Here is a 22,008-nt window from a genome sequence, read left to right as displayed (position 1 = left end):
TGGCTCAGGGGCTCCGGCCACATAGATGTTTCCTCGGCTCTGGTCTTAGCTCTTCTACTGTGAACGTGGGCCTGGAAGACACACCCAGAAGGCCCCCGATCCTCCCAGGCAAGTCTGACATCATCCCGGCCCGGGGCCTCTGGTTTACCATCAGAGCAAGAGCAGGACTTCCTCTGCATTTCCCATGAAATTGCTAAATGCCACTTCATGGAACATGGGCCAGAGCTGTGTGTTTTTATTGTTGTTTTTAAAATCTAAGAAAGAAACCAGAAGACGTCAGACGTCATGAAACAAACATCCCCAAATTCATGGGGGGAGGGGGGGCTCAGGCGAACTGAGAACAAAATGTCCCGTGTTTTGCAAAGCGTAAATAAGAAAAATGAACAAAAATTTTTTTAAATGGTTATTGAGCCCAACTGGTGTGGCTCAGTGGCTGAGCTTCAGACCCATTAACCAGGAGGTTGAGGTTCGATTCCTGGTTGGGGCACATCCCGGGGTGCAGGCTCCTCGAACCCCAGCAGGGGGCGAGCGGGAGGCAGCCGATCCATGACTCTCATCATTGATGTTTCTCTCTCTCTCCCTCTCCCTTCCTCTCTCTGACATCAATAAAAAACATTTTTTAAACATATCAACTTAATGTTAAGAACTACCAAGGCCGTTTGCCAACACAGCGTCGTATTTATTGGGCTACTCACAGGCCGGCTCTCACACGACGAAGGGGAAAGACCAGATGCCATCGGTCGTGTCAAGAAACAGAGTAATTAGCATTTCTTCCTGCTGAGTTTTGTGTCTGGCGCTTCACTGGCGTCCCTGTGATGGGTGCCGTGTATTTTCAGCAAAAAATAAAAATAAAAAAAACCCAAAAAAGCACATCCATTTATTTAACCGATGACTTTTAGGGCAAGAAGCAAACGAGAAAACTGGATCTTCGTGGAGCTACGACAAGAAAATGATTTATACAAATGAAATCGATACAAAATACATTATAAAGGGAACACACATACAAAAGTCATTATTACGTTGGTCAAGGAGCGAGGACGTCACTGGCCGCCACACGGTGGGAGGGGGTGGTGAGGGCGGGGGTGACACCGCTGTGGATGGGTCTCGGTTAGGAAAGTCTGTCCAGAGTCTGAGTTACACGTTTACTGAGGTAAAGGCACAATCACGTCAACATAGTTAATGGGAAAGAATCCGGACTCCCCGTGCAGTATCCCTTCGTACCAGTTCTCGTCTATCTGACTGGTCAAGGTGATGACGTCCCCTTCTTTAAATCCTAATTCTCCTTGGTTCTCGGGCTCAAAGTCATAGAGGCCACGGCAGCAGGGCTGGTCCAGGGGAACGTTAAAACCTGTCCACGTCACACGGAGACAAAAACAAAAAACAAAAAGCACACGTTAGCATGACAGGTCGTCCGCGGCGATCTGGAGAGGGGGACACTGGGCCAGGCCGCGCAGAACAGGCCCTCGCCTGCCTTCCCTCCACGTGGCCGGCTCGGCCCGGCCCCCTGGGGCTGGCTGTGGCCTGACCTCCCCCGGCCGTCCCAGCTGCCCCTCCCTGACCTCTCAGCCAGCCCAGCTGCCAGGAGCGTGAATATTTACAGGCCAGCCTCACCCTCTTGGGGTTATCGTACTAACCCAGAAGTAATTATTTTTAAAGTAACTACTTTTTAAAACTTCAAGCTGAAACACGATAATGGTATTTAAAATAAAAAAGTGCAAAATTAAGAAAAGCCCGCTGTAACCCACTAACCCAGAGACAGCCGGTGTTAAACGTGCATTCGGCACAGAAGCTTCCGGACATCTTCATGGACATAATCGTGTGCGCGTTTCCACACAACTGTTTCCATGAAAGCATCCTGCTACACGCATTACAGTGAAATTCTTTCCAGGTTGCTTCTAATCACTGACCGGCAGTCAGGACGCTATCCCACGGGCCACAGGGCCACCGACAGGCCCCTTTTCTTCCTGTTCCGTGAGCCACCGGCAATGACTAAAATAGACCCTACCTGCATCTATCGCCCGATGCATTCGTCACCCTGCTTCGTGTTGGCTGCCCGGGGCCCTCCACCCAAGGAGCTGTGGCCTCCCTCACTTCAGGGAGAGGGTGGGACCTGCACACGAACAGAGCCGGCAATGTTTGGCTTTTTAGTTCCAAAATAATACCATTTCAGTCTTGGGGTGCTGTGAACGCCAAGGTTTTCTGGCTTTTATGCCAGAGCCAGATGGGTTTTTATGAGATTTGACAGAGAGAGAGAGACAGAGACAGAGAGACTAAGATTTCTGGGTTCCAAGGAACCAGAATTTGAAGAACTCAAGAGCGTCGAAATTTTATTTCAAGCTGTGGAAAGGGAAGGGCTGTTTCCTGCCACCCAGAGAAGAGACACAAGCTCTTCCCGGAGGCGGTAAAGGGGCCTGGAGAGAGAAGAGGGTGGGGCCAGGAGGTTGAAACACTCCCTGGATTCTACCCTGGGGGTCGGGGGTCTGAGGCTCCCCTTTCTCCAGGGGACTCTGAGCACCGTGGAGATGGAAAGAGGGGGGCCCGAGCGAGCCACCCCTGGCTCCCCATGAACTGTGAACACATCTCCGCCGAGGAGGCTGCTGCACTAGAGGTGGCCTGAGGGTGGGCTCAGGATGCACTGATCTCGAGCCTGGCCAGGTAGCTCTCAGCTGGTTAGAGTGTCGTCCTGATACACCAAGGTTGTGGGTTCGATCCCTGGTCAGGGCACATACAAGAAGTGACCAAGGATGCATAAGTGAGTGGAACAACAAATCAATGTTTCTCTCTCTCACCGCCCCCCTTTCCTCTCTCTCTCTAAAATCAATTTTTTTAAAACAGCAGAGATTGCCCGGCCCGAATGGCTCAGTGGTTGAGCATCGACTAGGATCCAAGAGGTCACAGTTTGCATCCCAGTCAGGGCACAGGCCCGGGTTGCGGGCTCCTCGGTCCCCAGCAGGGGGCGAGCAGGAGGCAGCCGATCAATGACTCTCATCATTGACGTTTCTCTCTCTCGCCCTCTCCCTTCCTCTCTCTGAGATCAATAGAAACATATCTAAAAAAAAAAGACACCTGGCAACTCAGAGACAGAGGCTGGGGCCACAGACCCAGGCCGGGCCTGAGCTGACCCCCCATCTCAGCTGTGGAAGCAACAAAGACCCAGACAAGCCCCCCACCTACCACCACGATGCCCGGTAAACTCCCCGCCGCACTCGGGCGACATCTCGGGGCAGAGAATCGGGAAGGGGAGACTCTGAGGAAGAGCCAACAGCCCTGACGAAGGAATTTCAGACTGAACGGATGTGTCTCAATCCTGAATCGATAAAGTAATAACCGGACGGCCTACCCTTCCTATGGGAAGAGACGGAGTTACCTTGAAATGGCAAGATTACTTTTTTTTCCACCATTACGAGAAATGGAAAAAAGATTAAAATTTTTTTTTTTTCTTTTGGCCAACTGTAGAAATGGAAAAAAGATTAAGCTGTTTCCGCCAGTGGTCCACATGGAGGCTCCTCAGCGAGTTCAGTTAAAGGGAAATAAAGCGTCTGCCCACCTGAGTGACCGTGTGACTTTTCCCTGCGACAAAAGGTGAGTCACTGTCACCGGGGATGGAACCGAAAATCACAGGCAGGACCAGCTACACTCCTCAGCGGGGTCTTTCGAACGGGACTAGACACCAACACAGGCAAGGAGCCTGCATGCCCAGCGAACCCGGGTCCTGCCCAGCGGGGCCACCTCTGCCTCCCTGCTCTCTCGGGTTCAGCAGCTGGTACCTGGCACCGGTGAGGGAGAGGCAGGGCCCACGAGCTCCCGGCCAGAGGTGGACGGTGCGCGGTCCATACAAGGCGCGGCTGAGAGCCTGACCCCGAGCTGGCCAGTGGGGAGGCTGCGTCCCGCGCGGGCCGAGGAGCCTGTGTGTATTTTCTCTCACTCTTGAGACCCGGCTTCATGGACCACGAGAGCGGAGGTGGGGAAAACACACGGTCTTCCTTGCGAAGACGTAGAAACAAAGATGATTTTAACAGAGAAGAGAGAGCGGGTCTCTGCTAAATACTTAGTGTTCACGCCATCAGGAAAAAGGAGGAGAAGACCCTAGCTCAAGAGGCTTAAGGTGGCTGTCAGCGCAGGAAGGGAAATCATGCTCCCCCTAGAGAAAGCGTCCCTTCCCTTTCAGCAATAATATGACTCAGTTTCTAACGAAACTGGGTCCCCTGCCCAGCCGGTGTGGCTGAGCTGTTGAGCGTCGGCCCAGGAACCAGGAGGTTGCGGTTTGATTCCTGGTCAGGGCACAGGCCCGGGTTTGGGGCTCAATCCCCCCAGTAGGGGGCAGTGCGGGAGGCAGCCGATCAATGACTCTCATCATTGATGTTTCTCTATCTCTCTCCCTCTCCCTTCCTCTCTCTGAGATCAATAAAAACAGATTTTTTTTAAAAAAAGAAAGAAAAACAATAAAACAAAACCGGGTCCACTCCAGGTGGCAGATTAGACACCAGAGAGGTGACATGTGACTGGGCTGGAGAGGGACAGCGTCCACACAACTGGTGTCAACGTGAGTCCGGGGTAAGAGGGATGGAGTCCCCAGGAAGCTACTGACCTGCGGAGGGCTCTTGGCCTTTTAGTAAATGCCCAAGACTGCTGTGCCGTGTGAGGGTGTGTGTTCCTGCGTTTTATAGCTTTTCTCTTGCCTGCCTTGTAGTCGGGCTTCGACCTGTCCCTCTTTCCTTCCGGAGAGTCCCCCAGGCTTTCTAATCTGCTGCCTCCAGTCTGCTGTAGGCTGGGAAATCAGACAACCAGTTATGTAACAGGGGCAGCCGCTGGACCGTGGCTCTTACCCTGACCCGAGCGCCACACGTGCCCAGCACCTCAAAGGCGCACAAGCCAACTTGTCCCTTCCATACGGAAACTTTTATAAAAAAAAATATTCACTCCGCCTGGCTGGCGTGGCTCAGTGGTTGAGCGCTGTCCCTATGATCAAGGAGATCACGGTTCGATTCCCGGTCCGGGCACGTGCCTGGGTTTCAGGCTCCATCTCCCCAGCAGGGGGCGAGCAGGAGGCAGCCGATCAATGTCTCTCATCATTGAGGTCTCTCTCTCTCTCCCTCTCCCTTCCTCTCTGAAATCAATAAAAAAATTAAAAAAAAAAAAAACCATTAAAATAAAGTGGGATTCAAAAATATACAGAGGGAGAAATTAGAAAACATTCAACCTATGTACTTTCCCAATTTCTAAGAACGCCAGGTATTTATAAAAGGTAAGTATCGCAGCCACGGACTTTAACAGCTGGAGAGAAACCCTGGCATGTATGAAGTCCAATCACTTCACTCAGGGACAAGTTCAAATCGGCCCAGAGATGTCAAGAAACTCACCCAAGGCCACACAGCTAGTAAGTGCCAGAATCTGACCTACACTGTGACACTCCGGTTTCCTTGTTTATCTCTCTGTGGTCAAGAACGCTGCCCCTGAACCAGAACTGATCGTTCACACACACGGCAGGCAGTGAGGGTTAGCAAGAAAAAACAAAAATGGGGGGGGGGGGAAGAGTGCCGACAAAAGAAATGTAAGAAATAACCTCCCAATCGCCATGCCACTGCCCGGAGACATTTTTAATTTCCTCTCTATTTGCAAAGTGCTTGTCTTTCTTAATTTTCAGACTTCACACTTGACCTCTGAATCCATGTTTCTTTTCTAACGTAATCCTAGAGACTTTTGTTCCAATGAGGGGGAACGGGAACGACTTCGGCTCTAGACACTATTTCCGAGCCTCCTTAGAGGTATCGAGGAATTTTATAAAAGTCTCTTTTATACCTAAAGGGAGCTAGAATGTCCTAATGTGAGCCGTTTCGAAGATTTATGTGGCCTCTCTCTGAAACGCCGGTGACACACACCTTTGGAGCCCACATTCGCTTGCTAACCTCAGCCTTGCCCACTTTGGAGCCTGTTAACCCTTCGCTGGGATTATATAAAGTCAGTAACCTCTTTAAGAACTTCAGTAAAAAAAAAAAAAAAAAAAAAAAAGCCTCCTAAATAAATGTATTGATTAAAAAATACATAAAATATACTTTGTTCTCTAGTCTTTAGATTTATAATTCACTAAGTGACAACCAGATAAAAATTACCTGGGGTGCCCTGGCCAGTGTGGCTCAGTTGGTTGGGAGTCGTCCCATGAACCGAGAGGTCGCTGGTTCGATTCCTGGTCAGGCACATGCCCTGGAGTTTTTGGGGCTCGATCCCCAGTAGGGGGCCGCAGGAGGCAGCCGATCAATGTTTCTCTCTCTCTCCCTCTCCTTCCTTTCCTTTCTCTCTCAAATCAATAAAAACATATATTTTTTTTTTTAAAATTACCTGGGGTAGGGAAGCTACTTTGAGCAGAGATCACCAGCTCCTACGCTATTTTCCTCAAAACCAACGGTTTTCTGGAACGACCCAGGCGTACGGCTCAGCCCAAGGACTTTTCCTGGCCGCCTCTTCTGTGTGGGGACAGCACCGGCTGACGAAGCGCCACGACCCGCGCTCACGGGCTTGGACCGGCCGCGCTTTCTCCCAGCCAGGGCCTACACTTGGCCTGGGTCTGCAATCCATCACGGCGAGATGTGCTTTCCACTCCCCGCGCCCCCGCCTCTCCGTTCCTGGCTCACTCTATCCGTCTTCGTTAAGTACCTAGGAACGATGCTATCAGCGATTCCGTCTCAGCCCCACGATGGGCTCTGCCTAATTGACCTGGGCACTTTCATCCCCCCTCTTTTTTGTCTTTTTTTTTTTCCTGCAGAAATAAGACATGATGAGGAAAATGTTCTTGGACGTCGTTTCTGGCTCAGCCCCGCGCGCTTTGCTTTAAATCGTTAGTGAGATGCTTGACATTTTTCCACCGCCTTTATAAACATTATGTGCAAATCATTCAGAATCCTAATGGAAAGTCATTTCCCATTAATTCGGGCTGTAAAAATGCCGTGTTCTTTTGAAACGGTGCCCGAGAAACAAACAGTACGGGACCCCTTCACGCTTGCAAAATTCCACCCACAAATCGAGGAAGCCGGGGACGGAGCGTTTAGAGGTGGGGACTGGAGCTATCGACGAGGGCAGCTTATTCAGGAGAGGCGGCTGGGGAATGTAGGGGGGACAGGCCCGTGTCGAACAGCAGCCTCCCTAAAAGCCACTTTTTGCACGTCTGTGATCTCCGGACGACCACTGTCATTCTAACCACTTCATCTTCCCCGGGGACCGAGCTACTGGCCAAGCAGGAGCAACCAAAGAACCGACAGGCACAGTCGAGATAAAGAAGCAAAGGACTCGGTGTCCTCTCAGGGAAAAAAAAAAAAAAAAAGGCATCCTAAGAGTCCTGCCTGATCCAAGGGATAGGTAAACGATGAATATTTATGTAACGAAAACAGCGACTGTAAGTAAGTCAGAGGAGTCCATGGGAGAGAGGCGGACGGATGGGGAGCTGAAGCCACATCTCCCGTATCAGGAAATCAGTAAATACCCAAAACTGAAAAATCAGGAAATAGCAGGAAAAGCCTATTATTTACGACAGCGCAGGTAACTACCAAAGAAACAGCCAAAAGAGTCGAAAAGTGAGAGTAGGAAATAAAGGTTGGGAGAGGAGTAGAGAGACTGCTGTTCTCCATGAAAAAGACCTCATAGTGCCATTTTCTTTTTAAAACTATATATAAAGAAAATCCTGCACCGCTTCTATGGTCCGTGTGCGTTATGGGGAACGCTGAAGTCCATGAACTTCGACCTCAGTCTCCCACTTACACGGAAACCAGGTCAAAGCAGATCATGGACTGAAATGTAAAAAAGTGTAAAACTTCTGGGGGGGGGGAACATGGGAGGAAATCTTCAGAATCTAGGATTTCACATCAAAAGCATGACCTTAAAAGGAAAAAAAATTGATAAAATCGACTTTATCAAAATTTAAAAATTGTTATATCAAAAATGCTCTAAAGAGACTAAAGAGAACCTACAGAGTGAAAGGAAATAATTTTAAACCAAATATATGTCAAAGGATTCATATTTAGAACATATACAGAACGCTAAAAAACTCAATACCAAATTGGGGGGAAACTTAACCTCCCCATATCATATGCAAAGAGTTCTTAGGAACCAATAAGACAAAAGTAAACTACCCAAAGGAAAAATGAAGTAGATGGACAGACAATTCAGACATGAGAAAATACAAATGCAAATTAAACTACAGAAAAAAACAAAGATATAACCTCCCAGTTATCACAGAAAAGCAAATTAAGGTTGAATATCATTTCTTTTTTAACCCATGAATGAACGCTTGGCGAAAACAGCAGTCGGACGACATGGGCCTGGGGAAGCGGGTGTCACTGCAACAGCAGCAGGCAGTGTGCCCGTCTGGCGGGGTAACGCGGTTATATCCACGGTCGCTTAAAACCTGCATTCGCTCTAACTCGGCGATTCCCTCTCCAAGAATGACCTGCCCATCAGCACATATAAAATAATTCTACAGATATGGGGCATTCCTTTTGGCAAAAGAAATAATGACGCAGCGCTGTCTCAAACTTTTAAAAAATATGTAAAATATTTTGAGAGTTAAAAACGGGAGTATAAAGGATTTTGCGGCCAAGGAGCAACACGTGCGAAGGCGGGAAGTCAAGTCGTGGAATTCTTCCTGCTGCCGGTTTTCGAAAACTGATAAGTATCCGAAACCGGGAGGCAGGAAAGGAGACGTTACTGGGAGGGAAGGAGTCGCCCAACAACCAAAGAGGAAACTCGGGGTCGGGGTGTATCCGACGGCACGGGGGGGACGCGCGGCGAGCAAACGCTCCCGGCATAACCCGACGGCAGGGCGCGCCGGGCCCACAGAATGGCCATCTCACCTGCTGTCTTTGACGACGAGGTGGCGGCCACCCCGTTGAGCTCGCTAGAATTCCGTTTCAGGGGCAGAGGCTTGTATTCTCGCCTGGGCAGACTGGAGGAGGCCGATATCCTGTAACACACGTCGGAAGGTGAGTCAGACGTCTGCTGAAGCGAAACCGAGCCTCGGGCCCAGGTCGCGCGGCCCATGAACCAGGGGGGCCCGGGCCCGGGGTTGCGGGCTCGGTCCCCAGTCGGGGGCGTGCAGGAGGCAGCCCATCAATGACTCTCTCTCCCTCTCTCTCCCCCTCTCCCTTCCTCTCTCTCTGAAAAGCAATGGGAAACATATCCTCAGGTGAGGATTTAAAGGGAAAAAAAGGCTTCCCTTTTCCCAATTCTGTCCTTTTGGCCAAAGCCCCGTGTGTGTTATCTCAGTGTGTCCCACACCCAACCGTGGAACCAACCGGCTCAAGGAAATTCACAGCAGGGCGGGGCGACGGGAAGGGGGAGCCGCGAGGAGAGGCAGAGAGACAGACGCTGGTTCCCGCGGGTCCTGCCTCCGCGCCCCGGGCCGGCGCGCAGGGTGCTCCTACCGGATGTGCAGCTTGCTCTGGAGCTCCTGCAGAATCTCCGCCGACTGCCGGTGGTAGTCTAAAGCCGCCTCGATGAACACGGCCAGCTGGCTGACTTGCTCTACCTGCAGGGAAGCGGAAAGCCACTCACTCCACGGAGGCCAGAGCCCCGATGGTCACTGGGAAGGGCTTAACTCCTGCGTGGCCGGCAGGGCGCTGTCACTGGCCCGAATGGACAGTTTTTACAAGGCAGGATCACTTCTGACTTTTGACCGACACTGAAGGGAAAACAGGTCTCTTGGGCAGAGCGACCGAGACCGGCCTCCCTGATGGAGCACGTGGGTCAGACCCAGGCGAGTCTCACCCGGGATTCAGCCTGAGGGGTTAAACCAAAGCCGACGGGCGCGGGACTGGCAGGAATGCGTGCATCTGATACGAAAGACACCAAACACGCGCTTTTCCCAATATTTCTGAAAACCAATCTGAGACCAAAAAAAGAAACAAAAACAAAAAAACCCAAACTGCCTATCGCGTGGGGACAATGTCAAGAGGAAATTTATGTATTTAAGGGAAAACAAAGAAGCTAAACAGGGCAAATTGTCACACCCCTTCCCAGTCCCCATAAAACATAAAAATAAAAAAATAAACCTGATAAAATACTTAAAAGGAGAAACAAAACAGAGTGTGCTTCTGAGGACTCAGGTTTAATGGGCACGGGAGCTGCAAACCGTTCCCTGCAGCACTGACATCTTGGGGAAGCTGGGCGTGATCCCTGCCCCGTCGCATCATCGTGGCCATAAAAGGGGCTCCGTCTGCTCCATTCGACGCGACTCAAAAGGTACAAGACCTCAATGTACCTATTAACGAGCTGTCATAAGTAGATCATGGTTTTTGCAAATAAGGAAAAATCCTCTGATTTGTGCCCATGGGTTTAAAAGTTCCACAAATAGGTCCCGAGCGAGGGCTGAGTGGAGACGGCCTGTGGCACCACCTCGGCGGCCAGGCCAGAGCAGGAACTCCGGACGGAGGGAGGCAGGTGACCCAAGGCTCTTCCGCTCAGACACTGAAAAATGCCCAAGGGCTGGTCGCCAACGTAAAGAGGGGAACCTTTGTCCTACCATCCCCCTTAATTCCACTTAATCTAACTTTTCTTGGGCAGATAAAGCTGGTGGCGAGAGTCACAGTACCACAGACTATCAGCATGTCTGAGGGATACGTCCCAAGACCTTCCCAGTCCACAGGCCCACGAGCACCACTACGGTTCAGCTCAAAGATCTCGGTCACGCGTTTATGCCCCGAATGAACGTTCACTATGACAAGCGAAGGCGTCGGAGCGCTGGGTGCTGAGCGAGGCTCTCCCACCAGCCAGGAGAGATGCTCCCAACACCTGCCACCCAGAGTGGTTTTCGCCGTTTTAGCAAAACCGCACACTGCCACGTGACGTGGGCCCCCCGTTCTGCAGAACCAGCAATGCTCTGGCCTCGGACACAGAGAGGCCAGCGCCTGGGTCATCCTGAGACACCCCACCTCCCCGGGGCCGGCTCCAGCACAGCTGGGAAGCACTCCTGGGATACACGGGACGTCCCAAGATCGGAGATTTGAGCTGGGGACCTGCCGGATGCCGAGAGCTATCTCTGAGGCAGGAGAGGACGGTTCCGGAAGGTTTCCGGAAACTTTTATAACAACGAGGGCGCCACAGCCAGCCCACAAACATACAGTCACGAAAGCCTCCGGTTTGGTGGAAATACTCACGTCATTTTCTAAAAAATTAAACATGCTTCTTTCGGCCAAGTCCTTTGACTCTTCAAACTTTTCTACCGCTTGTCTGATCTCTTCGTCGGGGATCTTACCTACTCGCTTCCTTTTATAATCGTAATCCAGGCGCCGGCCCTCCAGCTTTTTCAGGTGGTGCTGAGAGACAGAGGGACAGACCCCCGGGAACTGTTACTCTCAAAACACGGCACAGAGAGGCCTTCCTCACTTCTGTGAAAAGAGTCGTTATTTTTTCTCAGCCTAAATTTTAGGGGGCAGGAACCCATCTTTTTTTTTTTTTTTTTTTGGTGGGCACCACAGCACCTACCAGAGGCTCCTTTCACTGCAAATTCTCAAGGAATATTTATGAAATGAACAACTGGATGGACGACAGAATAAATGAATGAATGGATGGATGACAGAATGAATGTCGAGGTGGAACCAAGGACCCAGTATCAGCATTCATATTCCATGTTCCAAAGTTCTTTACAGGACCCCTCACTTCGGCTCTCTTAATGCCCGAACAATTTCCAACCAAATTAACTATGCCAGGATTAGGGATATTTCTTCTGGCACTATTGTCAGCCCCTCACTAAGAAGTAGACGATAGCCCAGCCCAGTGTGGCTCAGTTGGTTGAGCATCGCCCGTGCACCAGGAGGTCACGGGTTCGATTTCCGAGACCTCTTGGACCCCGAGGCAACGTCGGTTTAAGTAGCAACAGGTGGGTTTACAGCCGAGAAAACTTACCCCGATCTCTTTTAGATCTTTGTCTTGTAGCAACTGAAGTGGGTCGATAAACGTCTGCTTTACATTAATATCAAGGGAGTCCTTCACCTCCGCCATCAGCTTCATGGACTCGCCAACTTCTATCAGTGCGTTGCCTGGGACAGAAAATACAAATAAAAAGGGACCGTGAGCAGAGCCCTCCGAGGTCGTCAGCGGTATTTCTTTCTTTCCCCAAGTTCGTGGGCGATGGCTTAACAAGGTCTTCGCTCTGGGGACTGACTCGGGAAAAAAATGAAAATAAAAACTTTCTACATTTCTTCTCTCTACAAACTCACCCGGAGGCTGACAGGCCGAGACACTTACCACTGTGGCCACTAGATGGAGATAAAGCTCCATTTTTTAGAAACATGCTTTTTTTTTTTTTTTTTTTTTTTGCAAACTGGCACCGAGGGTTTCTTAGAAGACGCAGAACAAAGTCCCTCTTTGTAAACAATAAAAGGATTGAGTCATCATTGGGGGGTTAAGCATCAACCCAATAAAGATGACAATAGAAATGAATGAACAAGCTCTCATCTCAGCCTGGCCGGTGTGGCTCAGTGGTTGAGGGTGGACCTATGAAACGGGGGGGGGGGGGGGGGTCACAGTTCCTTCGATTCCGGGTCAGGGCACATGCCCGGGTTGCGGGCTCGATCCCCAGTAGGGGCCGTGCAGGAGGCAGCTGATTGATGACTCCCTCTCATCATTGATACTTCTCTCTCTCTCTCTCCCTCTCTCTGAAATCAATAAAAAAAAAACAAAAAAATCCCCCAAAAAACCTCCAACATATTTACAAAAAAAAGATAAAGGCTTCGTGTATAACCTACAAGCAACAGGGGATGGGTCCTCGCCCTCCGGGGCGAGCCGTGCCACTCACCGAAGGTGGAGCCTTCCCCGAGCTCCCTGCCGTACTTGAGCATGCAGTCGCCCAGCAGGCCTTCCGTCTGCGGGTACCCGGTGGTCTTCACCTGCCCTCGAATCTTCGACACAGTGTTCAGCATTCCTAGCTTAGCTCTGTATGCTTAAAGACATTGTCATTTGTAATCCCATAAAGTGACGGGGGGGGGGGGGGGGGCGGGGGTGACAGGCACAGGCCATATAACAAACACGGCCGCCAAGATCGAGGTCGCCATAGACAAAACGTCAGAGACCTGAGGCACGAGAGGGCCCTGGGTGACCTATTTAGTCTCTCACGTGATTTTTCAAGATGCTTTACCGAGGTGGGTGCTGAGCTCTTGGCTGCACGGTCAGGCAACCAATGGATGTTTCTCTCTCTAATATCAATTAAAATTTTTAAAAAAAGAATGCTGCTTCACAACCTAGGAATGGAAAACCTCCCATGGAAAAGGTGATGTCAACACCGGACCTCATGCTGTTTTTCATATCATCACGCCTCATTTCTCCAGCATTTGAGCCACACACACTGAAAGCCATTTCAAATTAATACACTCCGTTAGGAGGCCTTAATTTTTATTTTTATTTTTAAAAGGAGGAAATGACTTAAAAAAGCAGCAAACGTTTACAAAATGTTTGGTGGGTTTCTGCAGCATCTTATAAAAAAAAGTCTTTGCTTAGCAGTGCCCGGCTGCTGGACCCGGACCCGGTCCAAATGGCGTCACCGTGGTTCCAAGGACTAACCGCTCTGTGTCTCCTCAGCGAGGAGTCACGGCAACGACTGAGTCTCTGGAGACACGATGTTAAAAAAAAACCAAAAACACGAATTTCATTATTGGACAACCGAGGGCATTGTTTCTAGATCACGTCAAACGAGGGCCCAACAAAGGGGGGTGATCGGCGTCTGTCACCGCAAATACATCAAGATGTTTTCTCACTGTACCTGGATTGGGCTGGAGATATTCTGTGGCTTTGGAAAGAATTTCTGCAACAGCTTTACTGGTGATATCTATTTTCTAAAAAAAACCAACAAAAAACAAAAAAAAAACCACATAAAACACTGGTACACGGCAAACGCTGAATTCTCAGAAAAACAAACAGAGAATTAATTTTTATCCAAGACAAAGGGAAGGAAACTGAGGTCACCGGCAGTCCCTGGTGGCCACAGGGATGCTCCACACAGATGACCAGGGAACATGATGCTGTTACAACCATTTCTGTTAAGAGTCCCATTATGTCCGGTGTGGGTCCCTGGTTGAGCCTTGACCTATGAACCAGGAGGTCACGGTTCGATTCCCGGGTCAGGGCACATGCCCGGGTTGCGGGCTCCTCGATCCCCAGCAGGGGGCGAGCAGGAGGCAGCCGATCGATGACTCATCATTGATTTTCTCTCTCTCCCTCTCCCTTCTCCAAGGCACATAACCACGGTGACTGTGGCCTGTTGAGTTGTTTGCCAAGACTGACCACCTTTGGGCCATTCTGAGTTTTGGGGATTCTGAGTTTTGGGGATTCTGAGTCTTGGGCATTCTGAGTTTTTGTCCACTAGAGGGAACCCGCGAGCCGTATCCCGTCTCCTTCATAATCAAAGGTCGTTATTTGGGCTTACACAAGTCGAACTCATAATACAATCGACATTAAAACGCTCCCTTACCCTTTCCATGTCAAGAAATTCGTCATCTAGTTTCGTTCCTTCGATGCCGCTTATTTTTTCACTAATTAGCTGCGGAGATAAACACAAATATTTGCGATGTACGAGGATCTGCATTCAGTTCCTGACCCAAATGACCATGCTCGACGGGTATTTATCATGCTCCTACTATATGTAAAAGCACATGGGCTCTGGTAGAAACAGAGGTAAGTAAGACAGGACCCTCATCGTCCGGGAACCCAGAGTTCAGCCAAGAGTCACCATACAGACACGCAGCTAAAACACGAGGAACAGTGCAAACAACGGAAAAGACTAGTCCTGGACACAAATTATTGTAAACATACTTAGTGATGGGCATTTCGGGGATTCCCAGGGAGGCCTCTGAGAGCTTGTAGGGTGGGGGCTGGGGGTGGGGACGATCCAGGCCTGTTTCCTAAAAGGCTTGGCACCCGAGCTGGCTTGTTAAAGGACAGTTCAATGGGCAGCATGGATGGAAAGGCCTTCCAGCAGGAGGCAGGATTTTAAAAGACTGTGTAAGACAGAGTTTGGGTATTTAGACCAGAAAACTCTCTGTGGCAGGAGCTGTCCTGAGCACCGCAGGGTGTTTAGCAGCCTCCCTGGCCTCTACCCGCTAGATGCCGGGGGCACGCACGCCCCCTTGTGACCACCAAAAACGTCTCCAGGCCCTGGCCGGGTGGCCCAGCGGGTTAGAGCGTCGTTCCGATGCTCCAAGGCTGCGAGACAGAGGCGGAGTCCAGGTGTGCCCGGCAGAGAGCGGCGGGCCCACGGAAACACCGAGCGTACAGCTATCTTCAGAGTTTCCCGAGAGGGACGGCGGGGAGACAGAAAGAAACAGGTAGGTGATAGTCTAACCACTGGGCTGCACGCCCGACGCTAACACAGAGTAACTCTGCATGTTGGCTGCAATTGAAAAATAAATACATAGGTATTTTCTTGGGAGTTAAGGTGAGGGAGCCTCGGTGCTGGCTGGCATGGCTGGGGTCCACCCCCGTGCTCGCCCCCCTTCTACCCAGTGACCTCAGAGAAAAACAGCAGGTCTGGGGCAGGTCCCTCCCTGCTGTCTCTTCTCCAAAAAGTCTCCCCCTCCTCTCCTGGGCGCCCCACCCTGCCCTTCCAAACTCGGCTTGAAGTTACCATCCTGTCACTTCTAGCTGAAGGCCAAAGGCCTAAAGTGAAGAGCGACCTCACAGATATTGCAGCAAATAAATAGTCACAAATAAAATGTGCCGCTGGCCCGTTTTGAGATGCTGATCAGAGAAGGGATAGAAATGAATGTTACCCTCTTTCCGCTCAGCCCTTCAGAAAAATCACCTGTAAACCTGGTTTTCGCCATTCAAGACCCACTTTAAATGCACTTTAGAAGCTTGCTTACATAAAGGTATCGTCCACGAATCCTTTGGAAATGGGTGGTCATGATGCAAAAACTCACCCTCATATCTATCTATTGGTCACAAAAGTGACATCTGTTATTACCTTAAGTTAATTATAGAATATAATTATTTCCTAATTGTATTATAAAACATTCACTGTTATAAAATAAATACAAAACTTGATCATTAATAATAACCTTTACAAAGTGTTTCCAAGTTTCCGTTTTCCTAGAAAAGAATTTCTACTTTATAAAAAAAAAAAAAAAGGTTCCTTAGATACTAACATGATAGGACAAATGCAATCTCTGAAATAAAGTACCTTCAGATTTGCTAGAAACTCACTCCCCACCCCCTTATTTGTCCTTATATTTTCTCATTTTGCTAAGGACCAGTGAGCACCTCAGAGTTCACACGAGCAGCTGGAGAGCTGGTGTGACCGGGCGCCAGGCACTCCCGCCAGCCCTGTTTTTGCGGCAGGTGGCTCTCCAGAGCAGGCATCTTCTACACGGGGTGCCAGCGCCTACAGCATCCCTTACTCGACCTGCACTTCCGATTGGCAGGTTTTCTCCGGAGAAGCCTGAATGCCACACCCCTGCCTGGAGGTAGACATGCGTTAAGTAGCCCTTCCTGGAGCCACAGGAAAGATGAACTGATTGCCTCCCACTTTTCACCGTGGCTGCCAGGAAGCTCAACATCAATAGCGTGGATCAACACATAGGCCTTTTTACATGTATGTTTACATTTAAACACACTCACACAGACCCCCCCAAGCCTCGACTTTCCCGGATCATGATTCATTCTTATTAATGGAGGATTACTGCATCAGCAAAGCTAAACTCCCCCCCCCCCCGAAAGATATCATATAGTGGCCATCAGCTTAATTTAAAATTCACACAGCTTCCAAACAATAAGAGGCACTTTTCTTTCACATGAACAAAGACGTTTTATTCATATGTGAATGAAACAGATTCCTTCTGTCCTGTCTACATGAAGCAATTCTGCCATTTCTATACAAAATGAGGTATTTTGCACCAGGCGGAGCTGTACCACAGAACTGCTGTGCATTCTGGATGAAGTCGTCTGACGACTGCACACGCGTTAATAACAAGAAGCACTTTGTATCGCCAAATAAGAAAAAAAAAGTCCTTAAGCCTTCCATAACACTCTCTTCTGTCTCTCTCTCCTCCTAAGGCCGTGGTGGCCAAACCCCATACGTTACTGTATTCAGTGGGCCCAGCACTGGGCGGGCGCGTCCATGGGGATGGAGACAGTGTGTGGGCCCAAGAGGAAGGGCCTCAGACAATAAACACGAAACCGCAGCAAATATTTTGGGCACTGATTTTGGTTGAATTTTTTTCCAAGAGAATAATTTAAAATAGATTTAGGGCCCAGCCCGTGTGGCTAAATGGTTGAGCATCAACCCATGAGCCAAGAGGTCACCGGTTCAATTCCAGGTCAGGGCACATGCCTGGGTTTCGGGCTCGATCCCCAGTAATGGGCGCGCAGGAGGCAGCCGATGGATGTTTCTCTCTCATCAGTGTTTCTCTCTCTCTCTTTCTCTCCCTTTCTAAAAAAAAAAATCAATTAAAACATTTTTTTTAAAGTTTAAAAACAAATAAAAACAAAATAGATTTGGTGAAAGAGGCTGGGGTGGGGAGGAATCTCTCCAAAGGAATTGCAAATTCCTTCAAGAAACGACAGGCTAGTTTCTACCTATTCCAGGGTGAAGTCCCTGGATTACTCATATTTCTAGATAATTAGAGGGGGGGTCACGACATTAAGATCATGTTCTTTACAGAACATTGTTCTCTTTCCTTTTCCCAAAAGTTTAAAAATCATCTTCCTGAAAGTTCTCTTAATATAGTTCTTAAATTTAACGGGAACCAACACCGACCAACCTGTTAAATTGAACAGAGGCCAGTATTTATCACACCAACAAAAACTGAATCTGAAACGATCAAGTCTTAACGTTAAAAACAGGGTTATTCATTAATCCCACTACGGAGCGATGAATTACCAGGGAAGGTCTGGCTTCCTGGATGAACAGCCAGCGAGAAGTGAAACAGCAGAAAATATAAACGACATTAAAGCCGAAACCCATGTATACATGGGGTGAGAGCTGCTGGAGCGATTTAACTGGTTAAATTTTTAAACGGAGAATTACTATGAAGTGAATGAATGCTTCTCATTTTAACACAAATGTGACCGGATTTACAAATAAATTCACAAGCTCACACGGCTACTTAAGTGGCTGAGCTGAGACCCCCAGCCAGGTGTCCCCACCACCTGGCGGGGGGGGGGGGCCTCCTGGAACCTGGAAATGATGCTCTTCCGCTCTCTGTAGCATCTGCAGAGCGACCCAGCGCCTCCCTGCTTAGGGCCAGTGTTCGAGGTAAGGAGAGCGCTGGTCTCCCGCCCGCTCAGAGCGGTCTCCCCGCGGGCTGTGCCCCTTCCAGAACCTGCAGGTTCTCCCAAGTCCTGTCTTCTCACGGTGACATGACCCGAGCCGTTAGCTTTCCTTGAAATGACTCGGCCCTCACCGTCCCTTCATCTCCTGGGCCTTGGCGATCTCCCCGCCCTGTAACCCACCTGACTCTCACCGCCCCAGGTGCCCCCTGCGAGGTCTAAGTGGCAAATCAAAGGAGAAAGAAAGAAAGAAAAAATCATGGAGTATACACCTTCTTTTTTAAGCTAAGTCTATGGGGCCTGCTGTTCTCAAAAAAGTAAATTAAACAAACCCAGTAAAGCCTGTTCCTTAACTCTCTCGGCTGGTCTTCTGAGGTCACACACTCCTTATCCAAGCTCCAAACAACTGTCCAAGGCTGGCGGGTTGGGCTCCTCTGCATGCCCAGAGGAACCCCAGGTCTCCCAAGGAGACCAGCACACCACACCGCACGTTTCTTTAAAAAAAGATGCATGTCTGGCAGCTCAGAAGGGTACCATCTGGTTCACATAATTTCTGCATGAAGTTTCCGGAAAAAGCCTATAATCCGGGGCGCGCCTGGGCCTCTCCCACCAGAACATCAGGGCGCAGCGCCCTTGCCAAGGGGACCCAGCGAGCGCGCCCCTTAGCACGGGGCTCACCAATGGAAACGCCGCGCATTTCATCCAAGGAACCGCTGGAGAGGGGGCAGAACCACGAAAATGACATCACCCCCCCCCAGGAGTCCTTTCTGAGCCCTGGGGGGGGGGGGTAGGCCGGGACTGAGCTGGCAGGAAAAAGCTTTCTGAGGCTCCACCATGAAATCGGAATAATTAAAGCACGAAGGGACCGATGGTGGAAGCACCCATGGGTGGGGGTGGGGTGGGGGTGGGGGTATGAGGACTGTTTGCCGGGTGAGTAATTACAAACCAGGCGCAAAAAAACGCCGGGCAACCTGTAACCGGAAAACTAAGTCTCGGGTAACCAGCGCGCGCGGGGCCCCCGTCTCCAGCACCCTGCGCCCTGGACAGGGGCGCTCTGGGCGTGCCACAGCCGGGCCCCCCCCCCCCCCCCCCCCCCCCCCGAGCAGAGGGGACCCCTGGGGTTCGGGAGTCTCCTGAACGACAAAGGACACGTCTATTCCAAAGCGAGGCCCGTCCCCAGGCCCCCAGGGGGAATCAGGCTTGTTAAGGGGGTTGGAGAGGCTCCAAAAACAAACAAAAAACCCAAACGCACAACCACCCAAGTGCAGACGCGGAGGAAACGCTTTTGGAGAGCTCGGTGCAGGGCTTCAGAACGGTGCGTCCAGCGCCCATAAACCCCCCACAGACGGTTCGGGACAGAGCTCGGTGGACTTTTCCTGCAAAGGGCCGGACGCCAGGATCTCAGGCCCTGCGCTCCGCGCGGCCTACGTCACCGCTGTTCGGCTCTGACGTCATAGGGAACATGGGACAACGCGTATGCAAACGAGCAGGGCGATGCTCAGGGCGCTGGGCTCTGAACCGCGCGCAGCTACCATCCTGTGTCATGAAATACTATTCTTTTGATTTTTTTTTTTTTTCTGACCATTAAACAACTGTAAAAATCATTAGGCTCACGGGGGGGGGGGGGGGAACATTTTGCACATTTTGCAAAGTGCCCTTTTATCTCCGTCTCCAATGACAAAAGGGAACAGGAGACACTCATTGCCTCCCCAGGGAGTCTCATCGGTTTACAGAGAACATCCTTCGCAGGAGTGTTTACCCCGTAAATGGCCAGCCTGCCGCTGCAGGGTAAATGTCCAGGCCCCTTGTGACCGCTCCTTTTTCTGGTCGATGCATTAAAAGAGAAAGGGGGAAAGTTACCCCCCAAAAAGCTGCGGGACAGTCCCACATTCCCTATGGTTGCTGGGTCGCATGACAGGTTAAAGGGCACTGCTATGTAAGGGGGGGGGTCAATTTCTTAGCCCACACTGTCACCATCATCTAGTGTCATCACTCTGTGGTTAGTTTGGGGAGAGGGGAAAAAATAGGGGAGATGAGACTGTTCCCCAGACTCTCAGGCTCGTTACATATATATTTTTAAATATGTTTTTATTGATTTTGAAAGAGAGGGGAAAGGAGAGGGTTAGACAGAAGCATCAATGAAAAACATCCATCAGCTGCGTCCTGCGTGGCCCCTACTGGGGATGGGCCCACAACCCTGACCTGGAATTGAACCCTGACCTCTTGGTTCATAGGTCGGCGCTCAACCACTGAGCCACACCAGCAGGGCCGGGCAGCATGTTATATTTTTATTGGTCAGGCACCACGTTTCGCAGGAAACCACGATGCCGTCTGTAAGATATCTGAATGTACCTCTAAAAACTCAAGCTGCACCCCAACCGGAGAAGGTTGTTGTTTTTTAAAGTATTGAATTACGCACTTGGGACACTTGGGTTCTGGTCCCAATGCTGGCAGGAAGAATTACGTTTTGTTTTTAACCTGTTTTCTTCTTGTTTTAGTTTATTCCCCCCCCCCTTTCCTGCCGGTCTCCACATGCTCCCGACAGGATGCAGAACCCCTGGGTTTACAGTTCTTCATTCTCTGTAAAGAGGGGATTTTCCCCCCCTCAGAGGTGAGGGAGGTTATCAGGAAAGAAGGGCCAGTTAACCAGGAGGTTATCAGTTCATTTTAACTTGCCTGTCGCTGACAGAGACCATGTTTGTCCAGGTCTTGGTTTCTTTATGTGTAAACGACCAACCTCATCAACTTTGTCTTTCTCTGAAATATTTTAAGTGGAATAATTAAAATTTTCAGAACTGGGCCTGGGTGGCGTGGCTCGGTGGTTGAGCGTCGACCCAGGATCCAAGAGATCGAGGTTTGATTCCCGGTCAGGGCACATGACCAGGTTGCGGGCTCGGACCCCAGCTGGGGACGTGCAGGAGGCAGCCGATCAATCACTCTCTCATCATTGATGTTTCTCTCTCTCTTCCTCACTCTAAAAATCATTAAAAACATTTTTTAAAATGTTCACAACTGGGAAGTATACAAATACATATACACACACTGTACTATGCTGTGATTCACACACCGTACAATCTGTCCATTAATTGGGCAATTCAGTGCTTTTTAGTACATTCCCAGAGTTGTGCAAATGTCACCTCTATCAATGTTAGAACACAGACTCGGCTTCTAAATCCTCGAATCCATCACACAGAGAGAAACCAAGGTCCAGATGGGTTAAATCACACTCCCACGGTCACAGAGCCGGCTATTGGCAGAGCCAGGCCTGGACCCCTGGGAATTTTATTAAGCCACTTACATAACCCAGGACTCCTGTTCCCCTGCCCCAGGGAAAGCTCTCCACGAATTAAAACCTGCTATTAAAATGTCTAAGAGAAACATGTGCCATTTTTTTACTACCCTGCTCCCTCTTATCATGTTAAAACCCCTCTAATTTCTCCACCCAATCCGTCACGCTGCAGGAGTTCTTGGACAGATTTCTAGAACAGATAAAAACGTATCTAAGTGGGCAACGTGGCCACAAAAAAAGTGTGGACTGTCAAGCCCAGACAGAATCTGTGATAACTTTATGCTCAAAGTCCCAAATATTTCAGCACACTCAAAAAAAAAAAAAAGCTAAATGAGACCCTTTGCTCATTTCGTTTGGAACGGACCGACGATGGGTGCTTAAACCAAACAGCCTCCGCCATCACCAGCACAGCATTTCTCCAATACCAGTAACTTAGTGAGATCTGAACCACGCATCACGCTGGTTAGTGGTCAGAA

At 49.9% G+C, this 22,008-nt stretch overlaps 1 protein-coding gene across 3 annotated transcripts in view; it reads right to left on the bottom strand.

The window, feature by feature from the left end:
* Positions 1 to 859: 859 nt before the first annotated feature.
* The window catches only part of SH3GL3 (SH3 domain containing GRB2 like 3, endophilin A3), a 103,170-nt gene continuing 82,021 nt past the window's right edge, over positions 860 to 22,008 (bottom strand). For 2 of the 3 annotated variants that reach the window (XM_081124715.1, XM_081124716.1), the window contains 8 exons: positions 14,450 to 14,518; positions 13,742 to 13,814; positions 12,782 to 12,925; positions 11,890 to 12,023; positions 11,142 to 11,300; positions 9,411 to 9,514; positions 8,841 to 8,950; positions 860 to 1,348 (listed from right to left, as the gene is read on the bottom strand). In XM_081124715.1, coding sequence (XP_080980841.1) covers positions 1,143 to 1,348; positions 8,841 to 8,950; positions 9,411 to 9,514; positions 11,142 to 11,300; positions 11,890 to 12,023; positions 12,782 to 12,925; positions 13,742 to 13,814; positions 14,450 to 14,518 — 999 coding nt within the window. In that variant the 3' untranslated portion in view covers positions 860 to 1,142. Of the gene's footprint in view, positions 1,349 to 8,840; positions 8,951 to 9,410; positions 9,515 to 11,141; positions 11,301 to 11,889; positions 12,024 to 12,781; positions 12,926 to 13,741; positions 13,816 to 14,449; positions 14,519 to 22,008 lie in introns of those variants that run through there. The other variant, XM_081124717.1, reaches the window with a different exon arrangement.

The sequence above is a fragment of the Miniopterus schreibersii genome, assembly GCF_964146895.1.
Source record: "Miniopterus schreibersii genome assembly, chromosome: 22".
NCBI classification, from domain to species: Eukaryota; Metazoa; Chordata; class Mammalia; order Chiroptera; family Miniopteridae; genus Miniopterus; species Miniopterus schreibersii.
Note: the sequence above shows the minus strand (reverse complement) of the source record. Positions and strands in the feature narration are given on the sequence as shown.